This window comes from Macaca mulatta, chromosome X, assembly GCF_049350105.2.
Source record: "Macaca mulatta isolate MMU2019108-1 chromosome X, T2T-MMU8v2.0, whole genome shotgun sequence".
Taxonomy (NCBI): domain Eukaryota; kingdom Metazoa; phylum Chordata; class Mammalia; order Primates; family Cercopithecidae; genus Macaca; species Macaca mulatta.
In genome coordinates this window covers 119,513,224-119,538,414 of record NC_133426.1, presented here as the reverse complement: position 1 = coordinate 119,538,414, position 25,191 = coordinate 119,513,224, and the positions used below count along the sequence as shown (strand labels likewise).

Below are 25,191 nucleotides of genomic sequence, written 5' to 3'. Positions count from 1 at the left end.
AATCATTTTGATTAGGCTGACAAGGCTTTGCAGAGAGTCCAAGCAGAAATTAGACGTAAGGACTATCTCAAATCCAGGTCTATTATGCATTTGCATCTAGTCTATATAATGTAAGTCTGTGAGTTTTTTTTTTTTTTTTGCTGAGACACCGGGGCAATGGAAGTGCCAAGAAAGCAAGTGGAGGCATCTTCTGCTTGGAGAAGGGTTGCACTCTGTGTTGGGAAGGGCAGTCTACTTTCCTACTCCAAGAATGGATGGACCGTTGATTAGATGATCAGAGTGTAAGCTCCATGAGGGCAGGGATTATATTTTATGTGTCTTTGTAGCCCTTATTGTGTCTAGCATGAGGCTGACACATGTGTGGAATAGTCGATAAATACTTAATAAATACTTAATGACTTGGTTGAAAAGAAGTTGCCCACCTCCCGCCCCACCTATCTGAGCTTGAGGCACTCAAATTGGGAGCCTCACTGAGTGTTCTTTTTTTGACCAAAAACCTACCTTATGATGACTGCACTCCCTTCTGGGATGTGGGACAGTGAGCCTCACTAACCTCCCCTGCTACTAATAGCAGTTTAAAGGTTGCACCCTAAAGGCGACAGTGGTTTTGGCTTTTGTCATCATCCACCCTTCCAACTTGGAATGGAAGTGGTAGCTTTCTAGGGCTGTGAGGTCAGAACAGAGCAAGCCTTTCTAGTCTCAGACCTGAACATTTCCATCACTGGAGACCGGCCTGGCTTTCCGGACACAGCTGCTGGACACTGAGGTTTCTTTTCTGCCCTAGTGGAGATGGACTCTGCTACTCATTTAAAAGCCAAGCACCATAGGAGGACAAGTCATTCTCTTGGAAGAACTGGTTTGGTTAACTGCTGGCCATTGGTGGCAAAATAGAAACGACGTTTTTATTTCTCCCTCCCTTCCCCTCCTGAACATTTCAGAGTGACCAGTGGTTGGACTCTTGGCGGCGCTTACCCTGAACCTGAGTGTTAGGGGAGAGGGAATCTGCCGTTGCGGTTTCTGGAGCTGCTCATAAGCAAGAATTCCCTATCCTGATCAAGGCTTTAAGCCTAAAAGAAAGCAGAAATAGGTATGGAATATTTCTGTGTGTGTGTGTGTGTGTGTGTGTGTGTGCGCGCGCGCGTGCGCGTGTGCATGTGTGTATGCATGTGTGACTGTGTGCATGCAGGGTGGGGTGGATGTGACGTGGGAGGGGGTGGTATACTTTTCAGGGTCCAGGGCAGCTCAGTGTCTGCATTTCCCTGCCTTGCAGGGAGCGTATGTAAGTCATTTTTGCTTTAACACCATACATGTTCCTGTTTCCATTTTTTGAGCAAGGAAAAGTAATTTGGTAGTCATCTCTCTAGTTTTGGGCACCAAAAAAGATTTATATATTATGCTTGTCAACCTATCAGAATATCCCAATTTGACAGTTCAAGTACAGGAGTCCTGGAGGCACATTGGGAGGAATGGAAAAGGGACTGGTTGCTTACCCCACTGGTGTGCACTTCCCAAGAGAATATGATGAAGGGGACTTTCGAGGGTCCCTTCGTGTTGTCAGACTGCCCAGCACAACAGTTGGAAGCCAGGTAGCAGTAACCAACAAGAAGTGAAGAGAGAAGATGAACTTTCTTCATATACTATATATACATTCTGGGTCACTCTGTCTCTGCATGACCAAAGGAAGGGGGTTCATGTTTCCAGAGAGATTGCAGGCCACTTAATATCATAGAAATAAGAGCCTGGGAGCCAGGGATCCAGAGTTGCCATCTAGAAACCTGATGCGGGTTAAATTGACCTTTATTGTGACTTTTTGTGTGACATTATCTTCATTCTCCACCAATTACTAAAGATCCTTAAAGTGAGAGTTTCATTATTGAACGTTATTATTTAATTCCAATACTTAACATGACAGATTCTGTCCAAAGAATTTTTGAATCTCTAATGAATTAGTGGATACTGTACAGTGCTGAGAGAGAGAAGTCATCTACCAGTCATTTTTCAGTTGAGAAAACAGACGTCAAGAAAAGAGGAATCAGTTGTATACCCTGTAAACCAATAGTATGATTAGAATTTGAATATTAAATTGTGTTACTAAAGTTATCAGTTTCAGTCAACCCATATTACCTGTTTAGAAGAATTGGTGGTGAGGGAGGGGATATGCTAATCATACACCCTTTCCAGAAGGATGGTCTTTATATTTTTCAATTTCTAAATTTTGTCAGAGGCACACTTCAAATAAAAGAGGCTTCCCCTTTAAGCTTCTCCTACCCAATAACAACAACAACAAATCTCGATGACTATTTCGGGAGGGCTGAAAGGCAACTTTGTCAGTAATAAGTATTCCAAGTCCTTCTCTTATTAAGCCAAGCAGCATCCAAAATGGACACTACAAAAATGATTTTTTAAAAAGATGTTTCAGAGCCTTATGAGATCAGAGAAAAAGATTTGCATCGAGGCAGGGATCATTACTATCTGGTGCAAGCCAAGCTCTCTTCACCTTTTATTTATTTGAGTCTTTATTTTGCATTTTGTAGCTCGCTTCATATGCTGAGCTGCTTTACAAATCCTGTTATGGGGTAATTTTCCCCACTGTCCTGCCCCCACCTCCACAGTAATAAGATTTGGGTTTTTACCTTAAATAGAATACAGAGAGATGAAGCCTGTGAATATGGACCTTGAAAAGTTACCCGCTTTAATTACCCTACTTGACTGTTCCAGGTTTCTCAAGCATTCTTAGGAGTTAAGTCCAGATTGAATATTTAGCTCATGCTAAAAGTGAAAGAGGAAGCCTAGAGCTCTTATGCCTCCACTTTCCTCATCATATCAGTGCTAGGGCCTGGAATCCCCAAAAATCTATTAATTTTAGGTTAAATTCTCTACTTTGTTTCTGCAATAGAATCCTCACCCTCCAATATCCATTTTCATTCCCTTTAGAGGACTAATTTATCCATCAACTGGGTGTTAAGCTTCCTGTTTCCCCTTCCCAGGTCAAGGGCAGCCCAGGTGCCCAATTTCTCTCTCTCTTCACAAGGCACCACCAGCAATAGAGATGAGAAATTCTGAAGAACAGCCAAGTGGAGGGACCACAGTATTGCAGCGTTTGCTACAAGAGCAGCTTCGCTATGGCAATCCTAGTGAGAATCGCAGCCTACTTGCCATACACCAGCAAGCCACAGGGAATGGCCCTCCTTTCCCCACTGGCAGTGGGAACCTGGGCCCTCAGAGTGATGTGTTGAGTCCCCAAGACCACCACCAACAGCTTGTGGCTCATGCTGCTCGACAAGAACCCCAGGGGCAGGAAATCCAGTCAGAAAACATCATCATGGAGAAGCAACTGTCTCCTAGAATGCAGAATAATGAAGAACTCCCGACTTACGAAGAAGCGAAGGTTCAGTCCCAGTACTTTCGGGGCCAACAGCATGCCAGTGTTGGAGCTGCCTTCTATGTCACTGGAGTCACCAACCAGAAGATGAGGACCGAGGGACGCCCATCAGTTCAGCGGCTCAATCCTGGAAAGATGCACCAAGATGAAGGACTCAGAGACCTTAAGCAAGGGCATGTCCGTTCCTTGAGTGAACGACTAATGCAGATGTCACTGGCCACCAGTGGAGTTAAGGCCCATCCACCTGTTACCAGTGCTCCCCTCTCCCCACCACAACCCAATGACCTGTACAAGAATCCCACAAGTTCCAGTGAATTCTACAAGGCCCAAGGGCCACTTCCTAACCAGCATAGCCTGAAGGGCATGGAACACCGAGGCCCCCCACCAGAGTATCCCTTCAAGGGCATGCCACCCCAATCTGTAGTGTGCAAGCCCCAAGAGCCAGGGCACTTCTATAGTGAGCATCGCCTGAACCAGCCAGGGAGAACAGAGGGGCAACTGATGAGGTATCAGCATCCCCCTGAGTATGGAGCAGCCAGGTAAGAGAGTTCTCTTTCTGTCATTTCCTGACCTCATCCCCAACCAGCTTCTGCTGTGTGTTGGGAATCTTAGGGAGGGAATGGGCAGCTGTTTGGTATAACAAACTCTGCAATGCATGACAGGCTTCTGGCTTAGAGAATTGCCTGCCAACCTGAATTTGTAGCCTCTGTAGCCATGATTAGCACTGTATTAACAATCCCTTAGCTTTGTAGGTTGAGCGTGGCCTCAATGGCCTAGTGGATGAACAGGAGCAAAAGTCTTGATTTCAGCGGCTATTCGCTGTCCTGTCTCCTAGGATGTTGAAGAAGGGGTCTGTGTTTCTCATAAACCCTCCTTGAGAAGTAGAAGCAAATTACCTTGCACTTTAATTAGTCTGGAACATCCTATCACTTGCACATATTCCCCTCCATGAAGTTCTCATCATTTATTTTTGCAAACAAATCTGTGTATTTCTTGTCAGTTAGCATTTTTCCATAGAATTACCATTATTCTTTTGGACACTAAACAAATACCCAGATGTTATGGTGGGGGAGCTATGTATGTATGTAGGTTCAGAATGTTACTTGCCTTATGCTTGCAGTTTATGAAATCTGGACTGTTGTATCTTTTTTTGGTAGAAAATTTATTAGTTGCCTGTCACATTTTTAAACCTTTGAGTTAAATTCCCATCACATCATATAGAAATTGTAGTCAGATGCTAAAATACAGAAGGAAAAATAGTACCATTTCTGTCTTATATACTTAGTTGTTCCTATATATACTTCTTAATTATTCAGAGGTCCTTTGTCCCACTGCTATATTCACTAGATCTTATGATTCTATGATTCTGTTCATTGTTCCTGTTGTTAGTATTTGGGCCATGTCTCTGATCAGTAGTATTTCAACATATAGGGCAGGAGAAAAGGTTTAAACTGTGGGCACCAATGGTGGCATTTAAGTGTGGCATCCTGCCCCATGACCGTGAGTAATGATGGGTGGCCATCAGGTGTGAAGTGCTTGGTCCTAGGCTGGCCTTCATCTATATGCAGCTCACAGACTAGGTCTGTGATGTCCTTTGATGTCTACCTCTTTGTCTCCTGTACCCTACTTGCTTATTTTGGAAAAAACCTTCTGGCTTGAAGTTCATTGAGTGACTCAGGAGAGAAGGCAGTCATGGGGTGGAGTAGGGTGAAAGTAAGAGAAGGCACCTAGCATTTCCTGGTATTTCTTTGTTTTGCCCTCCAGGTCCTGTTTTTTTTAGCCAGAGGCAGTTCGCTTTGGGCTCCACCCCTAACATTGCCAGTTTAGGATTTTTTTTTCCCTCTTAACCCAGGTTGATTTCCTAACCCTTCAACCTCCTCTGTGCAGCTTTCAAAGCGCAGGAGCCTATGTTCTGATAAGTGTCTTGGAACAGGAAATGGGGTAACCGACAGGGCCACTCAGGTTTAAAAGAGATCAGGAACCAGATTCCCATCTGACCAATGAAACGGAAGACCCGGGGAAAGGTTGATCTGTTCAAGACTGCTTCACTTAGTGGAAACCCATTCAAGCCAGCAAAATATCAATGAAGCTGGGGGTTTCTGTTTTACTTTTCCCGTCAGTATGGAAGAGTCTGTTGATGGGCTGACGTCTGTTGCCTTGTGGGAGGGGAGTGTGTTGGCTGGGGTGTGGAGCAGAAGCCACAGCCCCACTCAGCACACAGCCCGCCTTCCTAGGAAAGCTATTTTCAGAACTCATTCACCAGTATTGTTTGTGATCTGAAATGACTCCCACAGTGTTTGAAGCTAGATGGAAAAGCCCTTTGATCTCCCTAAATAAATAATAGGGAGCCCAAAGAGGGTTTTTTTTTTTCTTTTTTTTCTTTTTTCCCATCCTGATTAAACCACCGGAGAAATTTAGCTGCATGTATTTTACAGGAAGATACATATTTTTTTATCCTCCCACCTAAGTTATCTGTGGATTTCTCTTTCTTTCTGTCCTCAAAAGCAACAGAGCCCATGCTGATCTACCCTTGTTGAGCAACATTTTAATACACAGTTTTGCTGTAACAAGTTTTTCTCTATGGGAGAGCAGCAGAGTGCTTGATAATGCTTGATGAATAAGCAAACCTAAAATGGCCCTAGTGGGAGGATGCTCTATATGAAATTTGGGTCTGCATCAGGCAAATTCTGGCTGTAAAATTGTTGCAGGGCCCTGCGTGAGGGAGTGGCACCTATTGACATATTACTGGCAAAAGGAGGTAGTTGAACTGCTTTCCAGAAGTGTACTGCTTTAAGGTGGTGACACATTTTCCCTCCTCCATTTCCTTTAACCAACTAGCTATACAGTTTTTGAGTACCTTTCCAAGTAACTGCTGCTAGCAGCAGCCAATTAGAAGACTACATTCTGAGCCCTTAATCCACAAATTACAGATCAGGATGCAAAGCAAGCTTTTTGAACAAATTGCTGTTAAGAAAACATTTGTTTGCTTTTAGAGATGCAGTGAACTGCTGGAGATTTGCTGTTAAAATGAACAAAATTATAAACAATCCTTTTATTACTTCATCTTTCTTATGTCTTCCTCTCCCCACTTAAAAAATAAATACCTTGAATGCCCAGAACTCCAGATGAGAAACAAGGCCAAGCCATCTGAAGAATTTTAAAATTTCAGAGTCTTTGTCTTTCTAAGTGCCGAACCTTTTCTGCATCCTGGGTTTATATATTTATCAACTGCTTTTAAAAATTAAATCATTTCTGTTTATAAAGCAGCCACCTCCTTTCAATTGTTGAAATCATGCCCAGATCCGAGGTTTCTTGAAATCCTTGTTTAGTGGAATCTAAGGGTGACCTAACTCTGTAGTTCAGAGCAGAGCTGGTTGTGCAAGAGAAACCATCAGGAATTTGCAGCCTGCTCCAGGATTCACAGATTCACCGATTCACCATTGCAGAGCCTGGGAAAGGCAGTTTCTGTGGTGAGGATCAGTCGAGTTCCAGGCTATTGGGTGGCACCTGCTCTGGTGAGAGTGTGTGTGCAGGATTGCACATGTGTGTGCCAGGAGTGTGGAGTGTGTGTGCATGCACATGTGTGCATGTGTGTGTGGCTGCAGAGGGTGACGACTCCCAGTCATCGATGTGGCAGGGTGGAAGGTGCTATGTCAGCTGGGTGGAGTGGCTTTTACTTTCCCTTTGTGTCCTTACTACTGTCTCTGGGAGGAGTGTACCCCCTACCCCACCCCATTCCCCCAACTTTGGGGAGGATCCTGATTTTAGTCACTGGCCTTTGTCCTGCATGTATGCTATGTCCCCTTTTCTGCAGAGCCCCAGTTGCCCAGGTAGCCTTAGGAAGGAGCAGGATGAAGGGAGGGAAGTGGCGGGAGGCAGGTCAGGGCTTGCATGGAATCATGTGATTCTGTTGTCTGCAGGCGGCTTGTTGTTCCTGGTTAACGTGTCAGTGGGGAGTGATTCAGGCTGCTGTGTGCTGAAGGACCTGGAGAGTGTGCTGCTCATGTGGCTGCCACCTTTATTATTACTGTCATTAATCTTACTGTTATTATTTAATTTGGGGTATATTTTGGCTTCCTCTGACATCCCTCCCCCACCTCTCCGCCCAACACACACACACACTCTGCCTTACCCCCTGTCATTCCTTAATCCTTTTTTCTCAGGGGGAGCTTCACCCCAGTGTTCATTCCATCCTGCTTTTCCCTGGTGAGTGGATGCTGAAGCCCAGATTGAGTTCTTCACTGAAGGGCTTTCTCTCCCTTTGCCACTGCCCAAGCCGTTGCTTGTTTGCAAACCAGCCAGTGACGGCCTGCCTTGGTTTTCCCAACATCACAATGCACTGAGATCTGCTTCCTTTTCCAGTCTGGGGAACTGAGGGGCAGCTGCCTTGTCTCTGTTTATCTTCATCCTCAGCTTATCTGACCCCAGAGACCTCCTTCTGCAGACCTCATGGTCTCCTCCTTCCCAAGGTCCCTGGAAGGCCATGTGCTGTCGTCCAGGGAGTGGAGGGGCCTTTCAGTCTCCAGGCAGGAGGGAGGCCAGTGGCCGAGTTTGTTTGAGAGAGAGGTCTGGGTTGCTTGATGAGGCCCAGGGGAGCTGTGGAGAGAAAGCCCAATTCAGAACTGGGCGTTCAGTCTTTAAAAGAGAATACCTTCCAGGCCTTGGACTTGCAAATTCTGGGAACAAAAACGAAGGTTAATATAGTGATTTTTTTTTCCCTTAAAATTTGAGAGCTGCATTGGAGAACATGAAACGTAAGCCCCTCTTTTCTGCCCACAAAGCAGAAAAGAGGCACACAAGCCCCAACAAATCTCAGGACATTATATTTTAACTCTGTAGACATGTAGAAATTATAATAGCTCTCATTCAAAGAGAGAAAAGAGCACATAGTCTTTTACCTGTGAGGAAACTGAAGATCCATAGACTGGAAAATAGGAACTCTTCACCACGTAAATGTATAAATAACTCCCAGGCTTTTGATTGAATGAGTGCTTTGAGCTCTGGGGAAAAATATTATGTATGGCAGCAACTTTCCAATTGTACTCATGAGTACCATGCCAATTCTTCTTTGCCCAAAGAGTTCGCATGCCCTGTTCAATATTCAGCAATTATTTATAATGACAGATGTATGTGATTGGAAGAATGTGGGTACACCAGAGGCATAGATGGGGCTGAGCGACAGAATCCAGGGTTTGAACAGGTTTGAGGACTCTTGGGAAGATCTAGGTTATTGGGTATCCATGAGAAAGTGTTTGGAATGATTTTATAGCTATACAAAGCCCTTATAGTGAAGATCCCTTGTAAACATGGATAAATGAACAGTAATGGTAAATGGAGTGTGTGTGTGTGAGGAATGTGCTTTAGCATCTGGAATGCCAGTTAAAAGTTAATTGCTCCTGGTTATTTGTCCCAGTTCCACCATGAATTTTATGCAATTTATTGCAAAGATTAAATGGATATCCTTTAAGTAACAAGCTAACAAGATCAGCTTATCTCACTGGGAGGTAGAGAAGTGACTCTTTGTAATTCCTATTGCGCCAAAAATGAGAAGACCTCAGTATTTTTGCAATTTATTTGTGATCTCAAGAATAAAACGGGCTCATGCAGATTAAGTAACTTGCGCAAAGTTACACAGCTCGTGAGCAGCAGAAGAGGTCTCCAGACTCCCTCTGTTGGGATCCAGATCCCATGCACTTAGCCATCTGTCTTCCCTGGATTGAGAAATACCAACGGTAGAACAAGCGTCCACAGGACATGGGAGCATATGAGGTTAATTGGGCATGAGCTAGGGGATGAACAAGCTTTTTGTCTTCAGTGCACACTGACAGATATTATTCCTGGTAGTGGTGACAGTGGAAGTGATCCATCCACATACTCTTAATTGTTTCCCTTAATGGCTAATAGTCATTAGGTAGGAATTGTTTATACCTAGATGTTAGCATTTTGTACCTGGTAATTGGGTACAAAAATGGGAGAGCCACATTAAATAATGTGCCAAAGGTCTCTTTCTGGAACTTTCTATGACCAATAGGCTGGAAATCTGAATATCAGTACACAGAAATCAATATATTATGGTAGTAGAAAAAGCCAGAAAATGGGAATTGGGAAAGAAGGATTCTACCCTGGCACTACCACTCTAATATTTGGCAGATCATTTCCCCTTTCTGGACCTCATTCCCCATCTGTCCAGTGATGGGGTTGAACTAAATAATTTTCTTATAAGGCCTTTCCAGTTCTTACATTTTGTGATTCATTACACCAAAAATAGTATGTTAGCATTGCTTGTAACCCTCTTCAAGTCTTTTTATGGTTACTGCTAATGGGAATCATTAAATCATTAACAACTGGAAGCAACAATAATTATTTAGTGTCTGTAATATAAGTATCTACCAATCCTTGAATATTTTTTTTTGTTTTGTTTTGCCTTTTTTTTTTTTTTTTTTTTTTTTTGGTGAATGTATGAATTACTAAAGGGAGGTGCAGATAGCAAGATGAGGGGTGGTTTCTATGGCTGTTCGTTGTTTCCTTCCTGGCAAATGGAACATAGTTTCTTAACTAGGATCTTTATGTGTGCTGTACCACATGTATAATGTCAGAAAAGGTTTAACTTAAAATAATGAGATGAAAATTACCTTGTAGAAGAATGGTTTGAAATGTTTAGACTTGAGCAAATGGGTATACAAGTGTGTATCACTATGATTTTCACAAAGTGACCATGGAGGTTGTCTGGCTCTGACCCTCATGGGATCACACCTCTGTTTGTCAGGCAGAGTCACAGAAGGTCAGGCTGGAAAAGGGCTGTAGTCTTTGCAGAGATAGAGCAGGCAGGGTTAGACTTCCCCATAGTCAGACCCTGCCTGCTCTTCGTTTTGCAGGTGTCCTGGGGGCATCAGAAGCCTCCTCATCTCACTTTTGTGAGCCCTTCTCCCCCAGTGCCTTGGGAGAGAAATTAACCCGCACCTGCCCTTCATGTTTTACAGGCAAGCGCAGGACATCTCATTGCCATTGTCAACCAGGAGCTCTCAGCCTCACAGCCCTACTTCTTCTCTGACCTCTGGGGGGTCCTTGCCCTTGCTACAATCTCCAGCATCCACTAGATTGTCTCCTGCCCGACACCCCTTGGTCCCAAACCAGGGAGACCATTCAGCTCACCTGCCTAGGCCGCAGCAGCATTTCCTTCCTAATCAGGCTCACCAGGGGGATCACTATCGTCTCTCCCAACCTGGCCTGAGTCAGCAGCAGCAGCAACAGCAGCAGCAGCACCATCATCATCATCACCACCAACAGCAGCAGCAGCAGCCACAGCAGCAGCCAGGAGAGGCCTATTCAGCTATGCCTCGGGCTCAGCCATCCTCTGCTTCTTATCAGCCAGTGCCAGCAGACCCTTTTGCCATTGTTTCCAGAGCCCAGCAGATGGTTGAGATCCTCTCAGATGAGAATCGGAACTTGCGGCAGGAGTTGGAAGGATGTTATGAGAAGGTGGCAAGACTGCAGAAGGTGAGGCTTCCGTTTTGGGATATTAGGGCCTCTAAGTCTTATTTGTGGGACTTGTTTAATATCCACATTAAAGTGTCCACTTGTGAATCCCAGCATTACTTGTGGCAGATCTTCAGGACTTTTATATCTGGAGGTTAGATATGGGTCAAACTTCGGAAAAAGCCTTCTACCTGTCTACCTAGGAGAAGTAATGTCTTACATTTACACAAGGAGAAAAATAATTTCCAGATGCCATAGTCCTAAAGAAAACGTGATTGATTCTTTTAGAATTCCAAAAGGCAGTGATACTTTTTGATAAGAATACTGGTGATGCCTGTATAGGTAAAGGATCTGACAGCACCTTAAGGCTCATTGTCTTGGTCACATTTTCCCAAATATGAATTTGAATCTTAAATGTAAAAATAAATGTAGTTCTTAGAAAAATCTCACCAGCTAAAGTTAGAGCGGTCCTGCCTTGTTCTGGAAAAGGCTCAGAATACTTTTCCTAGTGGGAGTTCTCATAGTAACTCTCTTTCAACAATCCCTCCTCCCCACCCTTTGATTTGGTCCCTCTCTGCAGCTCAAATTCAACATCTGCTCTCTTTCTCTGGTGTGTGTTGGGGGCAGGAGGGGCTTAACACCACAGCTGGGTGACAGGTGACAGCCCTAGGCTGAGGAAATAGAAAAAGGATTGTATCTCCAGTTCACATTCTTCTCTGCCCGCCCCGCTCCTGCAGCTGGGACTTTAGCTCTGGAGTACTCCAAGCGAGGAACCTTAGCTCTTGGCTTCCAGGGGCTGCTGGTGAATAGCGTTATGCCTTTGGCAGCTTCTTTGCAGCTTTTGTCATCGTGGAGCTCATGTGGTTTGGTCTCCCTACAATGTGAATTGTTCAGAGAGGTGAGGGTGAAGGTGGGGAAGGGACAGGGGGATGCCTTGTATTGTCCAGAAACTCTGTCCTTAGGAAACACCAGGAGTAGAAATTTCAGAGGCCTGAATGAAGCTGAGTATTTGTAAACAGACATCAAATCTGGGGGCCTAAAGGAGATGGGGGCTTATTATCAGCAGAGGATTTTTTCTTTTTTTTTGGAGACAGAGCCCCGTTCTTGTCATCTAGCCTAGAATACAATGGCGCAACCTTGGCTCACTGCAACTTCCGCCTCCTGGGTTCAAGCAATTCTCCTGCCTCAGCCCCCTGAGTAGCTGGGATTACAGGCATGTGCCACCACACCTGGCTAATTTCGTATTTTTAGTAGAGACGGGGTTTCTCCATGTTGGCCAGGCTAGTCTTGAACTCCCAACCTCAGGTGATCCGCCCGCCTCGGTCTCCCAAAGTGCTGGGATTACGGGCGTGAGCCACTACGCCTGGCAAACAGGATTTTTATATAGGAAAATGGCTTCCCTGTCCCTTAGTTTTCCTAAATCTGGATGAGGGTTGTTGGAGTGCTCTGAGAATTGTTTCTTCCCGGCTATTCCCTGATTTTGTATTTTCACCCCCTCATTTTAACTATATCCCTGCCCCCATCACTTTGGTGGAATAAATTAATTATATCCATACACTGGAAACCCAACCTGGCTGATGAGGTTAGCAGTTGACACCCCCTCTCCAAACTCTCTCTTCAGAGTGATCCCAGCCCATCTTTGATGCAATCACTGAAGGATGAACCCAGCTCTTCTACAGACCCTTTTTGCCAAAGGATCCAGGGTGATTGTATATGTGTGTGTGTGTGTGTGTGTGTGTGTGTGTGTGTGTGTGGGTTCAGCCAGTGACAGGGAAGAGGAACAGAATAGGATTGCTGTTGTTTGTTCCCCAAGATGGGAAAAGATGCCTCAAATGAGTGTAACTGGAACAGCTTGAGTGTTGGGAAAGTAGAGGCTGACCCAGTGTCAGGTAGAGTAGAGGGGAAGGTGGAGCAGGAGAGGAAAAGAAAAGTGGGGAAAATTAAGGTAGATCCCAGGTAGTGCTGGAGGAAATGAAAAGGCCCGAGGCTCATGAGGGGAATAAGTAGACAGAGTAAGTCTGGAAAACCCGCTGCCACCCTCCTCTCTGCCCCCACCATCACCCAGCCCAAACCAGTGGATCTATCCTTCTGTGATGGCTTTTCCTGGAAGGCCCTACTGAGAGCTGTGGGACTTGCCCTTTTGAAGGATAGAGTATCTATACAGTGGGTAGGGGAAGGATTAGTATAAGATCTTGAAATAGCAGTCTGCACACCTTGAGGAAAGACACTGCCTTCCAGGTGTTGCATTCTGTGCACAACTGGACAGCCTTGAACTATAAGCGCTGCCCAGAGCAGACCAACACCAAGCCTGCTCTTTCAGATAGAAATGTTTATTTTCTGTCCCCAGCGCTTGAGTTTCATGCAAAAGCTTCATCAGGCGCAGGCCTTGCAGATCTTGTCTCTAAATGCCATTCACCAGTTTTCACCTTCTGTGCTGCTATCTTGGTGCCATCTGTGAAGAGAAAAACACTTTTGAGTCTGCTCTTTTCCGTGGTGTAAGCCTTATTTGTTTGCAGGCAGTCCTGTCTCTGGCAGAATTTTGGACACGGAGGCGTGTTGAATCTGACTGGTTTGGCAACCTTACCTTTCCTCTAGTGTCCCACTAGGGGCCTGATATTTCTCCCCAGAAAGTACCCTGAGCTTTGTTAAACAGGATAGTGGAAAACACAGAAGGAATGCAGAATGGTTGCAGAGTCCAATTTAATCTGAAAATTGCTTAATAGGCCATAGGTTTATTTGTCTTATACAAATTATATGCAAATATCTGTGTGGTTATTATATGTGCAATGGAGCTATACTAGTTACAGAAAGACTGTGGAGTCTAATTTCTCATTTTCTGCCTGATTGTGGCTGATTCAGAGCAAGACTCTTTCTCTTTGAGTTTATTTTCCCCATTTTATTTTTTTATTTTTTTATTTTTATTTTTTTGAGACAGAGTCTTGCTCTGTCGCCCAGGCTGGGGTGCAGTGGCCGGATCTCAGCTCACTGCAAGCTCCGCCTCCCGGGTTTAGACCATTCTCCTGCCTCAGCCTCCCGAGTAGCTGGGACTACAGGCGCCCGCCACCTCGCCCGGCTAGTTTTTTGTATTTTTTTTTTTAGTAGAGACGGGGTTTCACCGTGTTAGCCAGGATGGTCTCGATCTCCTGACCTCGTGATCCGCCCGTCTCGGCCTCCCAAAGTGCTGGGATTACAGGCTTGAGCCACCGCGCCCGGCCAATTTCCCCCATTTTATGAGATTTGCAGGGGTGTCATAAAACACAACTCTGATTGTGAATTTCTGTTCAAAAATCTATACTGGTTTCCCACTGACTATGGGATAAAGCCCAAATGCCTGGCATTAAAAGCATTTTATGATCTGACTCCAGTCTATCTTAGCAGCCATATCTCGCCAGGTTCCCTCTGTGTACCCCACAGTGTCCAGCCAAATTAGACGACTGGTCATTCTGGGAATGCATTTGCTTACTCAGAATAGAATACCCTTCCCCTCACCTCTGCTCATTGAAATCTGACCCAGCTTTCAGGATCTGACTCTAAATGCCATCTCTTCCCAGATACTGTTCTCCTCCCCACTTCCCCCAAACAGGAATAACTTCTTCCTTGTCTGTACTTTATGGCACTACTTCTACTTTTCTTAAAGATGTATCTTGCCCTGTATTCTTTCATTCGATTGGATTGAAACCTCCTTGAGGGCAGTGGAAATGTTCTCATTCATATTTACACACCCCCAATAGTACTTTAAAGAGTTGGTATAAATATTTGGTCCTTGGTAAATGTTTGTTAAATTGAACTGAACTGCTTCATGAAGCTTGGGGTTTTTAGGGTTGGTCTCTGCTGCTGACAGTTGCTCTTCAGAGGCAATTTAACTTTTCTCTCTGCTAAAATGAGAAGAGGTATCCTGCTTATTAGTCAGATAATCAGTACAGACTGGAACCAACGTGTGAAAGCCCTTTGAATGCTTTGGAATAAAGTATCTATATACTATATATATTATTACTAATATTTTCAAAATTAAGAGTTTTCTTCAGAAATTAAAATTCTTTATAACCATTTATAAAATTTATTCTGTCTTACCATCTCCTCTGAAGGTAGAAAGTGTCTATTTTTTTAACCCGAGGAAAGACCATGGCACCATGAGTGAATTACTAAGCTTATGGTTGAAGGTGGAGATCCTTCCTTGAAACTTTTCTCGTCTGACTGTGTTATGCTTGCCTCCTGGCCATCTGTGAGCCCTGGAAGAAGCTGTCACCGAGGATTTGCATGTTTGTTTTCAGACCATTTTCCCCATCAACCTCCTACCATCACCACCATCTTCTTTTCTGTTGTTGTTAAGGTGGAGACAGAAATCCAGCGCGTCTCAGAGGCATATGAGAACCTCGTGAAGTCATCCTCCAAAAGAGAGGCCCTAGAGAAAGCCATGAGAAACAAGCTAGAGGGCGAGATTCGGAGGATGCATGATTTCAACAGGGATCTGAGAGGTGAGGGAACCAAAAGGACTTGTCTTTGTACTTCTGAAGCAACTGCAGGGTGGTGAAGGGAAGGGCTGAGCAAGATTCAACTAGGCTCTTTGGGGCTGTCCAACCCACCGGTATGGGCAGTAAATGGCTGGGCATGTGCCAGGCTAATTTTTTATGACTGCAATAGTGCTCAGTCCCAAGCTTGATTGATCAAAGTGTGGATGCACCTCACTGGTCTTCTGAGCGATGAGCTGATGTGTTTATCAGGCAGGATCCCTGCTGGGACCCCTGGACCCACCTGGCCCACCCCCACAATAGGTGCTGCCTCTTCTTTTTAACAGGTTTTGCAGAGGCATGCCCTTGGACCGTGCAAGCTTGAAGTATAATGTCCTCTCTTATTTCCAGGACTCACTGACTCCTTTTATTTTTGACTTTCACCTGATAATATTGAAGACTTTGGGAAATATTTCTACTTTAAAGTGCCTTCAGCACGTTCAAAACTACTGACTTGGGGATGGTACTTTCTTTATTGCTTTTTCTCTCTCTCTCTCTTTTTTTTTTTTTTTTTTTTTTTGAGTTCGAATCTTGCTCTGTCACCCAGGCTGGAGAGCACTGGCACAATCTTGGCTCACTGCAACCTCTACCTCCCAGGTTCAAGTAATTATCCTGCCTCAGCCTCCCCAGTAGCTGGCTGGGATTACAAGTGTGTGCCACCATGCCTGGCTGATTTTTGTATTTGTAGAGAAGGGGTTTTGCCATGTTGGCCATGATGGTCTTAAACTCCTGACCTCAGGTGATCCACCCGCCTCGGCCTCCCAAAGTGCTGGGATTACAGGCATGAGTCACCGTGCCCGGTCAGGGATATTACTATCTATCTTTGAATTTTGGTTATTTTATCTCTAAAGTCAGGCAGCCCAACTACGTGCTGCTAGTTGTCCCTTTCTAGCTTTGACATTACATGAGTTTGAAGACTTTATAGTAACTGTGATGCTCTTTTTCTCTGGTTAATGAAAGATATCTTTATATATTTGGGGAAGGATAATTTCATTGAAATTTAGAATTCTGCAGTTAACTTAGGTTTTGGCAGTGAGGAGTGAAAGCATTAAATACTTACCTCCTCCTCCCCGGCCATGGTCTAGTATTATTTTGGGATTCACATTTGCAAACTCATGTTAGTCACCCATTCCTGTTTAACAAGAAGAAACAGGCTTGTTTTACCAAAGGTCAGTATTTAGAGGGCCAATAGTATGTGCATGATAGTTTATATTTGAGACCCTGTTGATTGTCTCCAAATTCCACAGAGCGTCTAGAGACTGCCAACAAGCAGCTTGCGGAGAAGGAATATGAAGGGTCAGAGGACACCAGAAAAACCATCTCGCAGCTCTTTGCAAAAAGTAAGTCTGCAAGCTGCGGAAACAGGTATTAATGTGTGGATGGGAGCAAGGTGCGTGAAAAGATTACACTGTTCTCTTTAGCCTTTTAGAACAGCCAGGGCAGAGTCAATATCACCTAAGGATTGTTTTTCCTATTCAGGCATGAAGTTGGAAGATTCTGTTCTTTTCCTCCTAAGCCAAGAAGGCTGCTTGCCACAACATCTTGTCACATCACATTGCTCCTTCAGCATTAAACTAGAGAAGCCTGTTGAAATCCCTGCTAGTGTCATTGCTACCTAAATAAAGAGCCTTACTGAACATGAGGTCCCTTCATGTTGAAGGGATTTTCTTAGAAGATCCCGTGTGCTGGCTCTGGTAGAGATAGGATTAATGTGCAGGATTGATGATAGTGTTTGGAATACTTCACCTGTATCTGGGGCTCCCTTTGTTAGGCATCTAGTATTTATTGTTACACAGTGGCAGATTGCAAGGGGAGCTAATCCTATGGCCTGAACTAGTGACTCTGGCTGCACAGTTGGAGGATGTGGGGGAGGGCAGAGCTGTGTCTTCCTCATAATAGTGTTTCCTTTGTCTGGAAATACTCCTAGGACCATGACAATGAATTAATCTTCTTCTTTATCGGTCTCTAATGGACCCCACCCAGCTAGACAATGTCTAATTATTTCCAATTGCCTTAATAAAACCAGCAATAAAAACTTCGTAGTGGATTGAGTCCACAGGGAGAATTACTCGGGGAGAAACAGATGAACTGCTCTGGTTTCTGCAGATGCCTGTAGCTGGTTTCCTCTCCCCCCAGCCTCCCTCAGTGTAGCTCTGGCTGTAGTTGTGCTCAGTAGGGATTTGTCAGTCTCTTCCATCTTTGCTGGGTCTCCAAATGACCCTTTCAACTCATTCCATGCAGCTTCTAGCGAGCTTTTACAAGTTCGTTTGATCTTCACTTACAATACCGCCCTCCCTTCCTGAGTTATTCTGTTGTGCTCTGGCTTCAGAACAGGTTTTTTCTTTTTCTTTTCCGTGTACCTCCTGTTCCTTTGTCAACATATCTTAGAGTAAGGAATGTAGTTTTTCTGGTGTCATCAGTGCCTAGTATAAATTTTTGTGAAATTGCTTTTGTGGTATCACAGTTGCTCTCAGAGCTAGTTCACTGGCAGAAAGAGGGTGGCAGACTTTCAGATCAAAACAAACAAAACGTATAGATTCTTTGTTCTGGATCAGCTAGATCATACTCCTCTCTGTATGGAGATGGTATTTCAGGTGTCCTAGGAGCTCTTCTACAGGTTTATACAATGTGCTAACTTAGTAAATCAGACGGTATTACCAGCAGAGCAAAAGACTGTCAAATGGCTCTAGGAGGGAAAAGTGAAGTTCACCAACTAGCCAGGGAAGAGGGCATGACTCTTGTCCCTCCTAATTTCTTTTGGCTTGGGACATTGACAGGGCCCTGCATGGTTGGAACTGTGGCAGGAGAAAGGAAAGCCCTCTTGAAAAGCCTCTCTGGAGAAGGTACTGCAGGAATCCTAGAGAAACCAAACCAACTCAACCCTAGAAGAAGGCAGCCTAGTACAGTAGAACCAATCTGGGTGTGAATAGGGGCTCCACTACTTGTTTACCCACTGTGGGACCTTGTGCAAGTTGGTCAAGCTGTCTGGGTCTCTGTTTTCTCATATGCAAATGGGAGAAGAGAATAGTACCTTCCTTGTATGGTTGTTCTGAGGATTAAGCTAGTACAATACCTGGTATGCAATACGTATTCAACAAATATTCCTTTCTTTCCAAATGCAAAGTCAGAATGCGAAGGAAGGTGAGGCTGCCCTATTGAAGTTTCTCCTATAACTTAAGGTTTGAGTCTCAAGATGAAGAGCACTTAACCTCCAAAAAATCAAAACTACTTTGTTTGAGTTTCTGGTGTGAGGTCTGTCTTAGTTAAGAGGAGAGGAAAGACATGGGACATAACTACTTGTGTCATGGTCCCCTGTAGTTATAATGAATTGATTCAGAAACATGGAATTGCTAATTTTATAGGTCAGGTGACTCTCAACCTTCTCATACTAAAAATTAGTATACACAATCTGTTGTATCACAATGAAAGGTTTTGAATCTACAGATTCTCATTATTAATCGTGGTGATGATGATCATCATCTGCTTTGTGTAGTAAGTTCTTTTGGCGTTTGGTTGTGCTTTCTAACATTTCTTTCACTTAAATAAATATTCTATCTCATTTGATCCTTACAAATATTGTGAGGTTAAACAAGATAGTAAAATTACCTCTGTTTTACCATCTAGCATTGTTGATTCTTTCTTAACATGTCTATCTTTCTGCTTATATTATTGATCTGATTTTGCATGCTGTCTACTTTTTTCATTAGAGCCCTTAGCATATGAATCATATTTGTTTTAAATTCACAGTCTGTTAATTCCAGTATCCCTGCCTGATCTCGGGGTCTGGTTCTGATGCTTGCCCTGTCTTTTCAAACTGTATATTTCACCTTTTAGTATGGCTTGCAGGTTTTGTTTTTTTTTTTTTTTTTTTTTTTGCGTGTGTGAAATGGCAGACCTGATGTACGGGGTAAAAGGCACTGCGGTAAATAGGCCTTTCGGGATGTGATGGTAAAATCTGGGGGAAAGGGAAATGTCTTTTACTGAGCCTGTACCTCTGGACTGAACTTCACAAGTGCATCTCGGTTTTTTTTCACCCCTTTAGGTGGTGCAGGATCACTAGAAAGGGCTTCAGCTGGATATTTCTTTCTCTCGTGTAGAAGGCCAGAGGATACTGGAGTTGGATGTTTCCTTTCCCCTGGGTCAGTTAGGCTCTGGAAACAAACAAACAAGCAAACAAAATCCCAAAAACTCATAGATTAGGTTCTGGTTAAATAGTTTCTCTTGAGGGCAGGCCTTGTTAAGAACAGAATGCCCTGGCGTGTTTCATGATGGTTCATTTTTCCCTCCCCCTGCTGGAATCACAAGGGGTCCATTTCACTAACAGACATCTACAACTAGGAATAAGCAATGAAATCTTTAAGTGATCATTTGGGAAGAGTGAGAATTACTTTGTTGGAATTCAGTGATATCACTTCAGGTATAATATTCTCATATTCTCATTAGCTGTGGGTACTGGAACAAGGTACAGCCAGCCACTAGAAGAGGGCAGATTGAGATAAGAATAGTATATGGAACAAAGTGTAAAATCTGTTTAGAGATTACTTATAAATCTCTATTAATTATACAAATGCTAGCTTGTGATCATGTTCTTTCATTCTCCTAAAAATTATAGTTTTGGCTACTGTCTCATACTGGTGCTTTCTTCCTCTATTTTTCTTATATCCATCCACAGATATTTATTAAACCCTCATATAGATGCTGCTCATCTGGGCTCTCTTTAAAACCCAAGCCCGAAAGACCATTATGTGCCCACTAAGCTCTTCCATTCTAAGGTCAGAGAGTATATTTGTATACACATGGGCACACACATGCAAGTATATGTACACACACATGTTTTTGTATATATGCAAGTATATATATACACACACACATTTTTTATATATGTATATATACACACTTTTTTTATATATGTATATATACATATATATGTGTGTGTGTAAGCACCCAAGCATATTGGATTACTTTTTTTTTTTTTTTTTTTGAGACGGAGTCTTGCTCTGTCACCAGGCTGAAGTGCAGTGGCGTGATCTCGGCTCACAGCAACCTCCACCTCCCGGGTTCAGCCCCCGGGTTCAGCCTCAGCCTCCTGCCTCAGCCTCCCTAGTAGCTGGGATTACAGTCGTGCGCCACCATGCCCAGCTAATTTTTGTATTTTTAGTAGAGACAGGGTTTCACCATGTTGGCCAGGGTGGTCTTTATCTCTTGACCTCATGATCCGCCCACTGCAGCCTCCCAAGGTGCTGGGATTACAGGCATGAGCCACCCTGCCCAGCCATATTGGATTACTTTATTTTAAAAAACTGAACTTTCAAATGCTAATAGACTTAAAGGGAGAAAAGGAGATTCGCAAATAGAGGATGTTTTTTTCAGGTGAAATGGCTGCCTTTCTTCCTCTGATCCTGATGTTTTCCATCTAACTTTGCCCTGTTCTTTACAGTGTTCCCTCCACACCTAGCCTATCCTACCAGAGAAGGAGTAGGATAAAAGCATAACATGGCTTTCAGTTTTACTGTATTATCTTTGACTGTGTATATACCCAAAGGATTATAAATCATGCTGCTATAAAGACACATGCACACATGTGTTTATTGCAGCACTATTCACAATAGCAAAGACTTGGAACCAACCCAAATGTCCATCAATGATAGACTGGATTAAGAAAATGTGGCACATATACACCATGGAATACTATGCAGCCATAAAAAAGGATGAGTTCATGTCCTTTGTAGGGACATGGATGAAGCTGAAAACCATCATTCTCAGCAAACTATCACAAGGACAAAATCCAAACACCGCATGTTCTCAGTCATAGGTGGGAATTGAACAATGAGAACCCTTGGACACAGGAAGGGGAACATCACACACTGGGGCCTGTCGTGGGGTGGGGGGAGGAGGGAGGGATAGCATTAGGTGATATACCTAATGTAAATGACGAGTTAATGGGTGCAACACACAAACATGGCCCATGTATACATATGTAACAAACCTGCATGTTGTGCACATGTACCCTAGAACTTAAAGTATAATAAAAAAAATTAAAAGAAAAAGACATTGGATTCCCAAGAGAAGCAGATGCTGAGATAAAGTGAGTTGGGTTAGGGGGTGATGTTGGGTTACGTTTTCCGTGGAGAGGACATGTTGTCAAGTAGACTTTATCTCAGTTACAAAGTAATGTTAGTGCATGAAGGGTGGGCTTGAACTGTTATCCAGTTTATGAAATATCATTTTTAGTTCTATTTAATGTACTGTCATGAGGAAACAATGGGGAAAATGTTTTGAGCTCAATTGCTCTTTTGCCAGTGTAAGACAATTTGGAAGAAATAAAATTGAGGGGACGAGTCTACCTTTTCTTCTGAGGGGTGTGTGTGTGTGTGTGTGTGTATGTGTGTGTGTGTATTCTTTGTGTAATGCCTAATACTTTTTGGGACACATTGCACCTATTTTCTCATTGCTTCTGCTCAACAACCATTAAGGTGTTAAGTGACTTTTCTGAATTTCTACAGCAAGTTAGTGGTAGAGCCAGTGATAGAGTCCAGATCTTGGGTATACTGGTTCTTCAGCTGTGCACTAGGACAGTAGGCTATCTAGTAAAGGGTATGATGTGTCAGTTTTGCTCAGGTAAGGCTTTGAGCCAGCTCCAGGCTGGCAGTGTTGACGTTTAATGTCCTGACAGATAAAGAAAGCCAGCGTGAGAAGGAGAAGCTGGAAGCGGAGCTGGCCACTGCCCGTTCTACCAATGAGGACCAAAGACGACACATCGAAATCCGAGATCAGGCCCTGAGTAACGCCCAGGCCAAGGTGGTAAAGCTGGAAGAAGAGGTATGGTTTCCTCAGGTAGCATATGAGCCTGGGGGTAGGAGGGCTGGGAAATCAGGGACACTGGGGTCCACATTGTGGTGAATTGGCAGCTGCATAATCCCCAATAGGGAGGTGCCATCTGCTGCTCCTAGTTTCCACTGTGCTGATGTGAGTGGACTTTGCTTTGCTTTCTTTTCTCTTCTTGGTAAATTCTTTTCTTTTGCTCCAAAATAGGAAATCACCAGGGTCAAGAAACAATTTCCATTTGTTCATTTGTATAAGCTCACTGCCCCCATATTCCAAGCTTTTACTATATACTTAGCCCTATCTTAAGACTATGACAGATATATAAATATATATATAGATATAGATGTATAGATATGTATATGTATAGATGTATATTTTAAAATTTCTGCACGTACAGGTATTTTAAAACTTTATAAAACTAGAAAATAATTCGAGGTAGCTTAAAGTACTCTAAGGATTTTGAAATCTGAACAGCCCTTGTCTACCCGGGCTTAGTGGGAAGTCAGTCCCCTCTCAGGTCAGAAATGATTCTTGCTGGCCATATCTTTACTTACTTGGACTTACTTGGCAGATTGGTTTTTGAATAGAAGCAATCTTGGGAGGTCTGAGACAGGATGGGACCCAGGGACAGTTTACAGTTTATGTCAGAAAAAATGCACTGTCCAAGAGCTGTGCTGTGGTTCTCAGTGGCTAGCTCTAGAAAATAGTTACGTGGAGGAATGCTTGTCATTTATTTGTGTGCAGAGATGAAGCCTTCCCTTGACAAATGCAAGGGCCCCAAAACTCTTAAGCATATGATTAATATGTATCTGATTAGACTTGACATAGATGCTATTTGATTGCAACACCAAACTGTACTCATGTGAAATAGAGGGAAATTTGCTGCTGGCTTGTCATTAATTTATCTTGGATGTCAGTTGTTATTGCACTGGACTACTAACTCTTAGATGTTTTGCCCTTCAGGGGATGGGTGTGTTCCAGCAAAAATTGATGCTAAAGTGTAACTTGGTAAAGAAAATTTCATATCTCACAGAATTCTGCTCTGAAATTTGAATTGTTTAAAGGGAAAAAGTAGCCTTCATCATACAAAGTTGAGAAATAGATTTGAAACAAAAGAAATTTAATAGCATTAAAAAAGCATTCTGACTATTGTATATGAGGTATCTATACTGCCTTCATTCATTGCTTGCTTCCTTTCCCTCAATAAGAATAGGTCTAGTTCCTGGAGATTTCCCAACTTATCAATTTCCTCTGCTTTCTTTTTTGGATATTAAAATGCTTGTTGGAGTTGGGCTATAAATACACACTTTACCAGTGGGTAGTGCCATCTAATTCATGATATCCCTTAGCCTGACTTGGTAAAATACCAACTTCAGGTAGTATAAAATCAGGTTAATGTCTTGCTTCATCAGTTGTCTATGTCAGAACTATGCTAAGTTGCTTAACAGAAAATGAGAAGACTTGTATTTACCTGATGTCTAGCTTATCGCATCCTTTTGCTACACCCCATATATTCCCTTCCCTCACATTTTTGTGAGGACATTCCAGAGAAAATTACAGGATAGGGTAAGACTGAATTCTTTTAGAGAAGGGCAAGCTAAGAGACCTGCTGAGAAAGAAGTAGCTTGCTGGTGGTCACATGGCCAGTGTTGGGTAGAGCCAGAAATAAAACTGGTATCTCATGACTCTTCATTCCCTAAACCCTGCTGCCTTTCTCCCTGTCTGAATCATCCTTTGGTTCACCTCCCAAAAAGAAAATGTGGGTGCTTGTTCAGATTTAGTAACCTCTGCATCTTTTAAGTTTTTAAAAAATTGCTTCACTCGTTGGGCCTTTCTTTTTTCAAAAGACTATGAGAAACTTGTCCAGACTGCTTTGAGATTGGGGTGTACAGAGAGTCCTGCTGCCCCTCCGGGAAGGGTGCTCAGCCAGTTGGAGATAAATGGGGACAGAGTGTCTGCAACCATTTTTCTTTGCAACATCTGAGGGCACAGTGGTAACTGGTTGTTTGAAAATAATGAAAATAATATATGTTTTGGGAGAAAATGTTCATTTCTAGTTCCCACTGGGCAGCCCTTGCTGAAAAGGTTGCCTGAAATATATTTCTGGCTTCAGACTTCTGAGGCTTTTCTGGGCATTAGTCCTAGAGATTTTTAGTAGTTTTCCAGGGGCCCTCCCCAAAATATGTATGTAGCTTTACAATATAAAGAAGTTCTAAGTATTGAGCTGGGATTGAATGATGGCATTTATTTCAAATGAGGTCATCAATTATTGTTAAGTTTTTAGTCCTCATCCAATTTGTGCTTTCACATGGAGTCTAATTGTTAGGAAATTCTGAGTTGCTCTTGCTAAAGAAGGTGAAACCTTGGACTGGGAGAGCAGGCTTACCACCCTCTACCCAGCGGAATCTCAGAGGCCATGTGATGTCTTCCCGACTTTCAAGCCGGCTCACTTCTAGCACATATAAAGCCTTGGAAGACCACATCTCAGAGAAAATCAACTGGTTCTTACTTCCCTTTTTGTTTTACCAGTCTCTCAGAGCTGGATTTGCTCCTGGGTGCTGTTTGTCGTGTCTCCTCTATGTTGTTCAAAGGAAAACATCCCTTTTGCTTATCCTCAGATATAGGAAATTGCTAATTAAAGTTTTGCTTTTCTGCTGTGACTCAGTCTTCATTAGGTTTTGCTCTTTCAGGGCTGAAATTTCAAAGTTTGGAACATCATCAGGGAGGTATTTGGGGTAAGCAGGTAGTTCTGGAACAGATCTAAGAAGGAGCCTTCATTGTGATTGCTTCACAAAATCATCGAACATTTCTAAACCAAGAAAGGTATTCATGAATAGAAGAGTTATCCTTCTGTCTGTTGGAAATGGCTCAAGTAAGGCTGTGTTTGAAGGCAGATGGATATGTTAGATAACCTGCCTGTGTCCCATATAAACAGATAATTTAGTGATAGCTTACAAATGGCATCATGAACTTTCCTTTTTTCTCGAGCCTTAGAAGTTC

At 43.3% G+C, this 25,191-nt stretch overlaps 1 protein-coding gene across 6 annotated transcripts in view; it reads left to right on the top strand.

Moving 5' to 3' along the window:
* The window catches only part of AMOT (angiomotin), a 67,349-nt gene that overhangs the window by 14,749 nt on the left and 27,409 nt on the right, over positions 1-25,191 (top strand). For 2 of the 6 annotated variants that reach the window (XM_015128050.3, XM_028842509.2), the window contains exons 3-8: positions 939-1,087; positions 2,988-3,921; positions 10,363-10,879; positions 15,189-15,333; positions 16,614-16,706; positions 22,040-22,185. In XM_015128050.3, coding sequence (XP_014983536.2) covers positions 3,050-3,921; positions 10,363-10,879; positions 15,189-15,333; positions 16,614-16,706; positions 22,040-22,185 — 1,773 coding nt within the window. In that variant the 5' untranslated portion in view covers positions 939-1,087; positions 2,988-3,049. Of the gene's footprint in view, positions 1-938; positions 1,088-2,987; positions 3,922-6,736; positions 6,898-10,362; positions 10,880-15,188; positions 15,334-16,613; positions 16,707-22,039; positions 22,186-25,191 lie in introns of those variants that run through there. The other 4 variants (XM_015128051.3, XM_077988046.1, XM_077988045.1 and 1 more) reach the window with 3 other exon arrangements.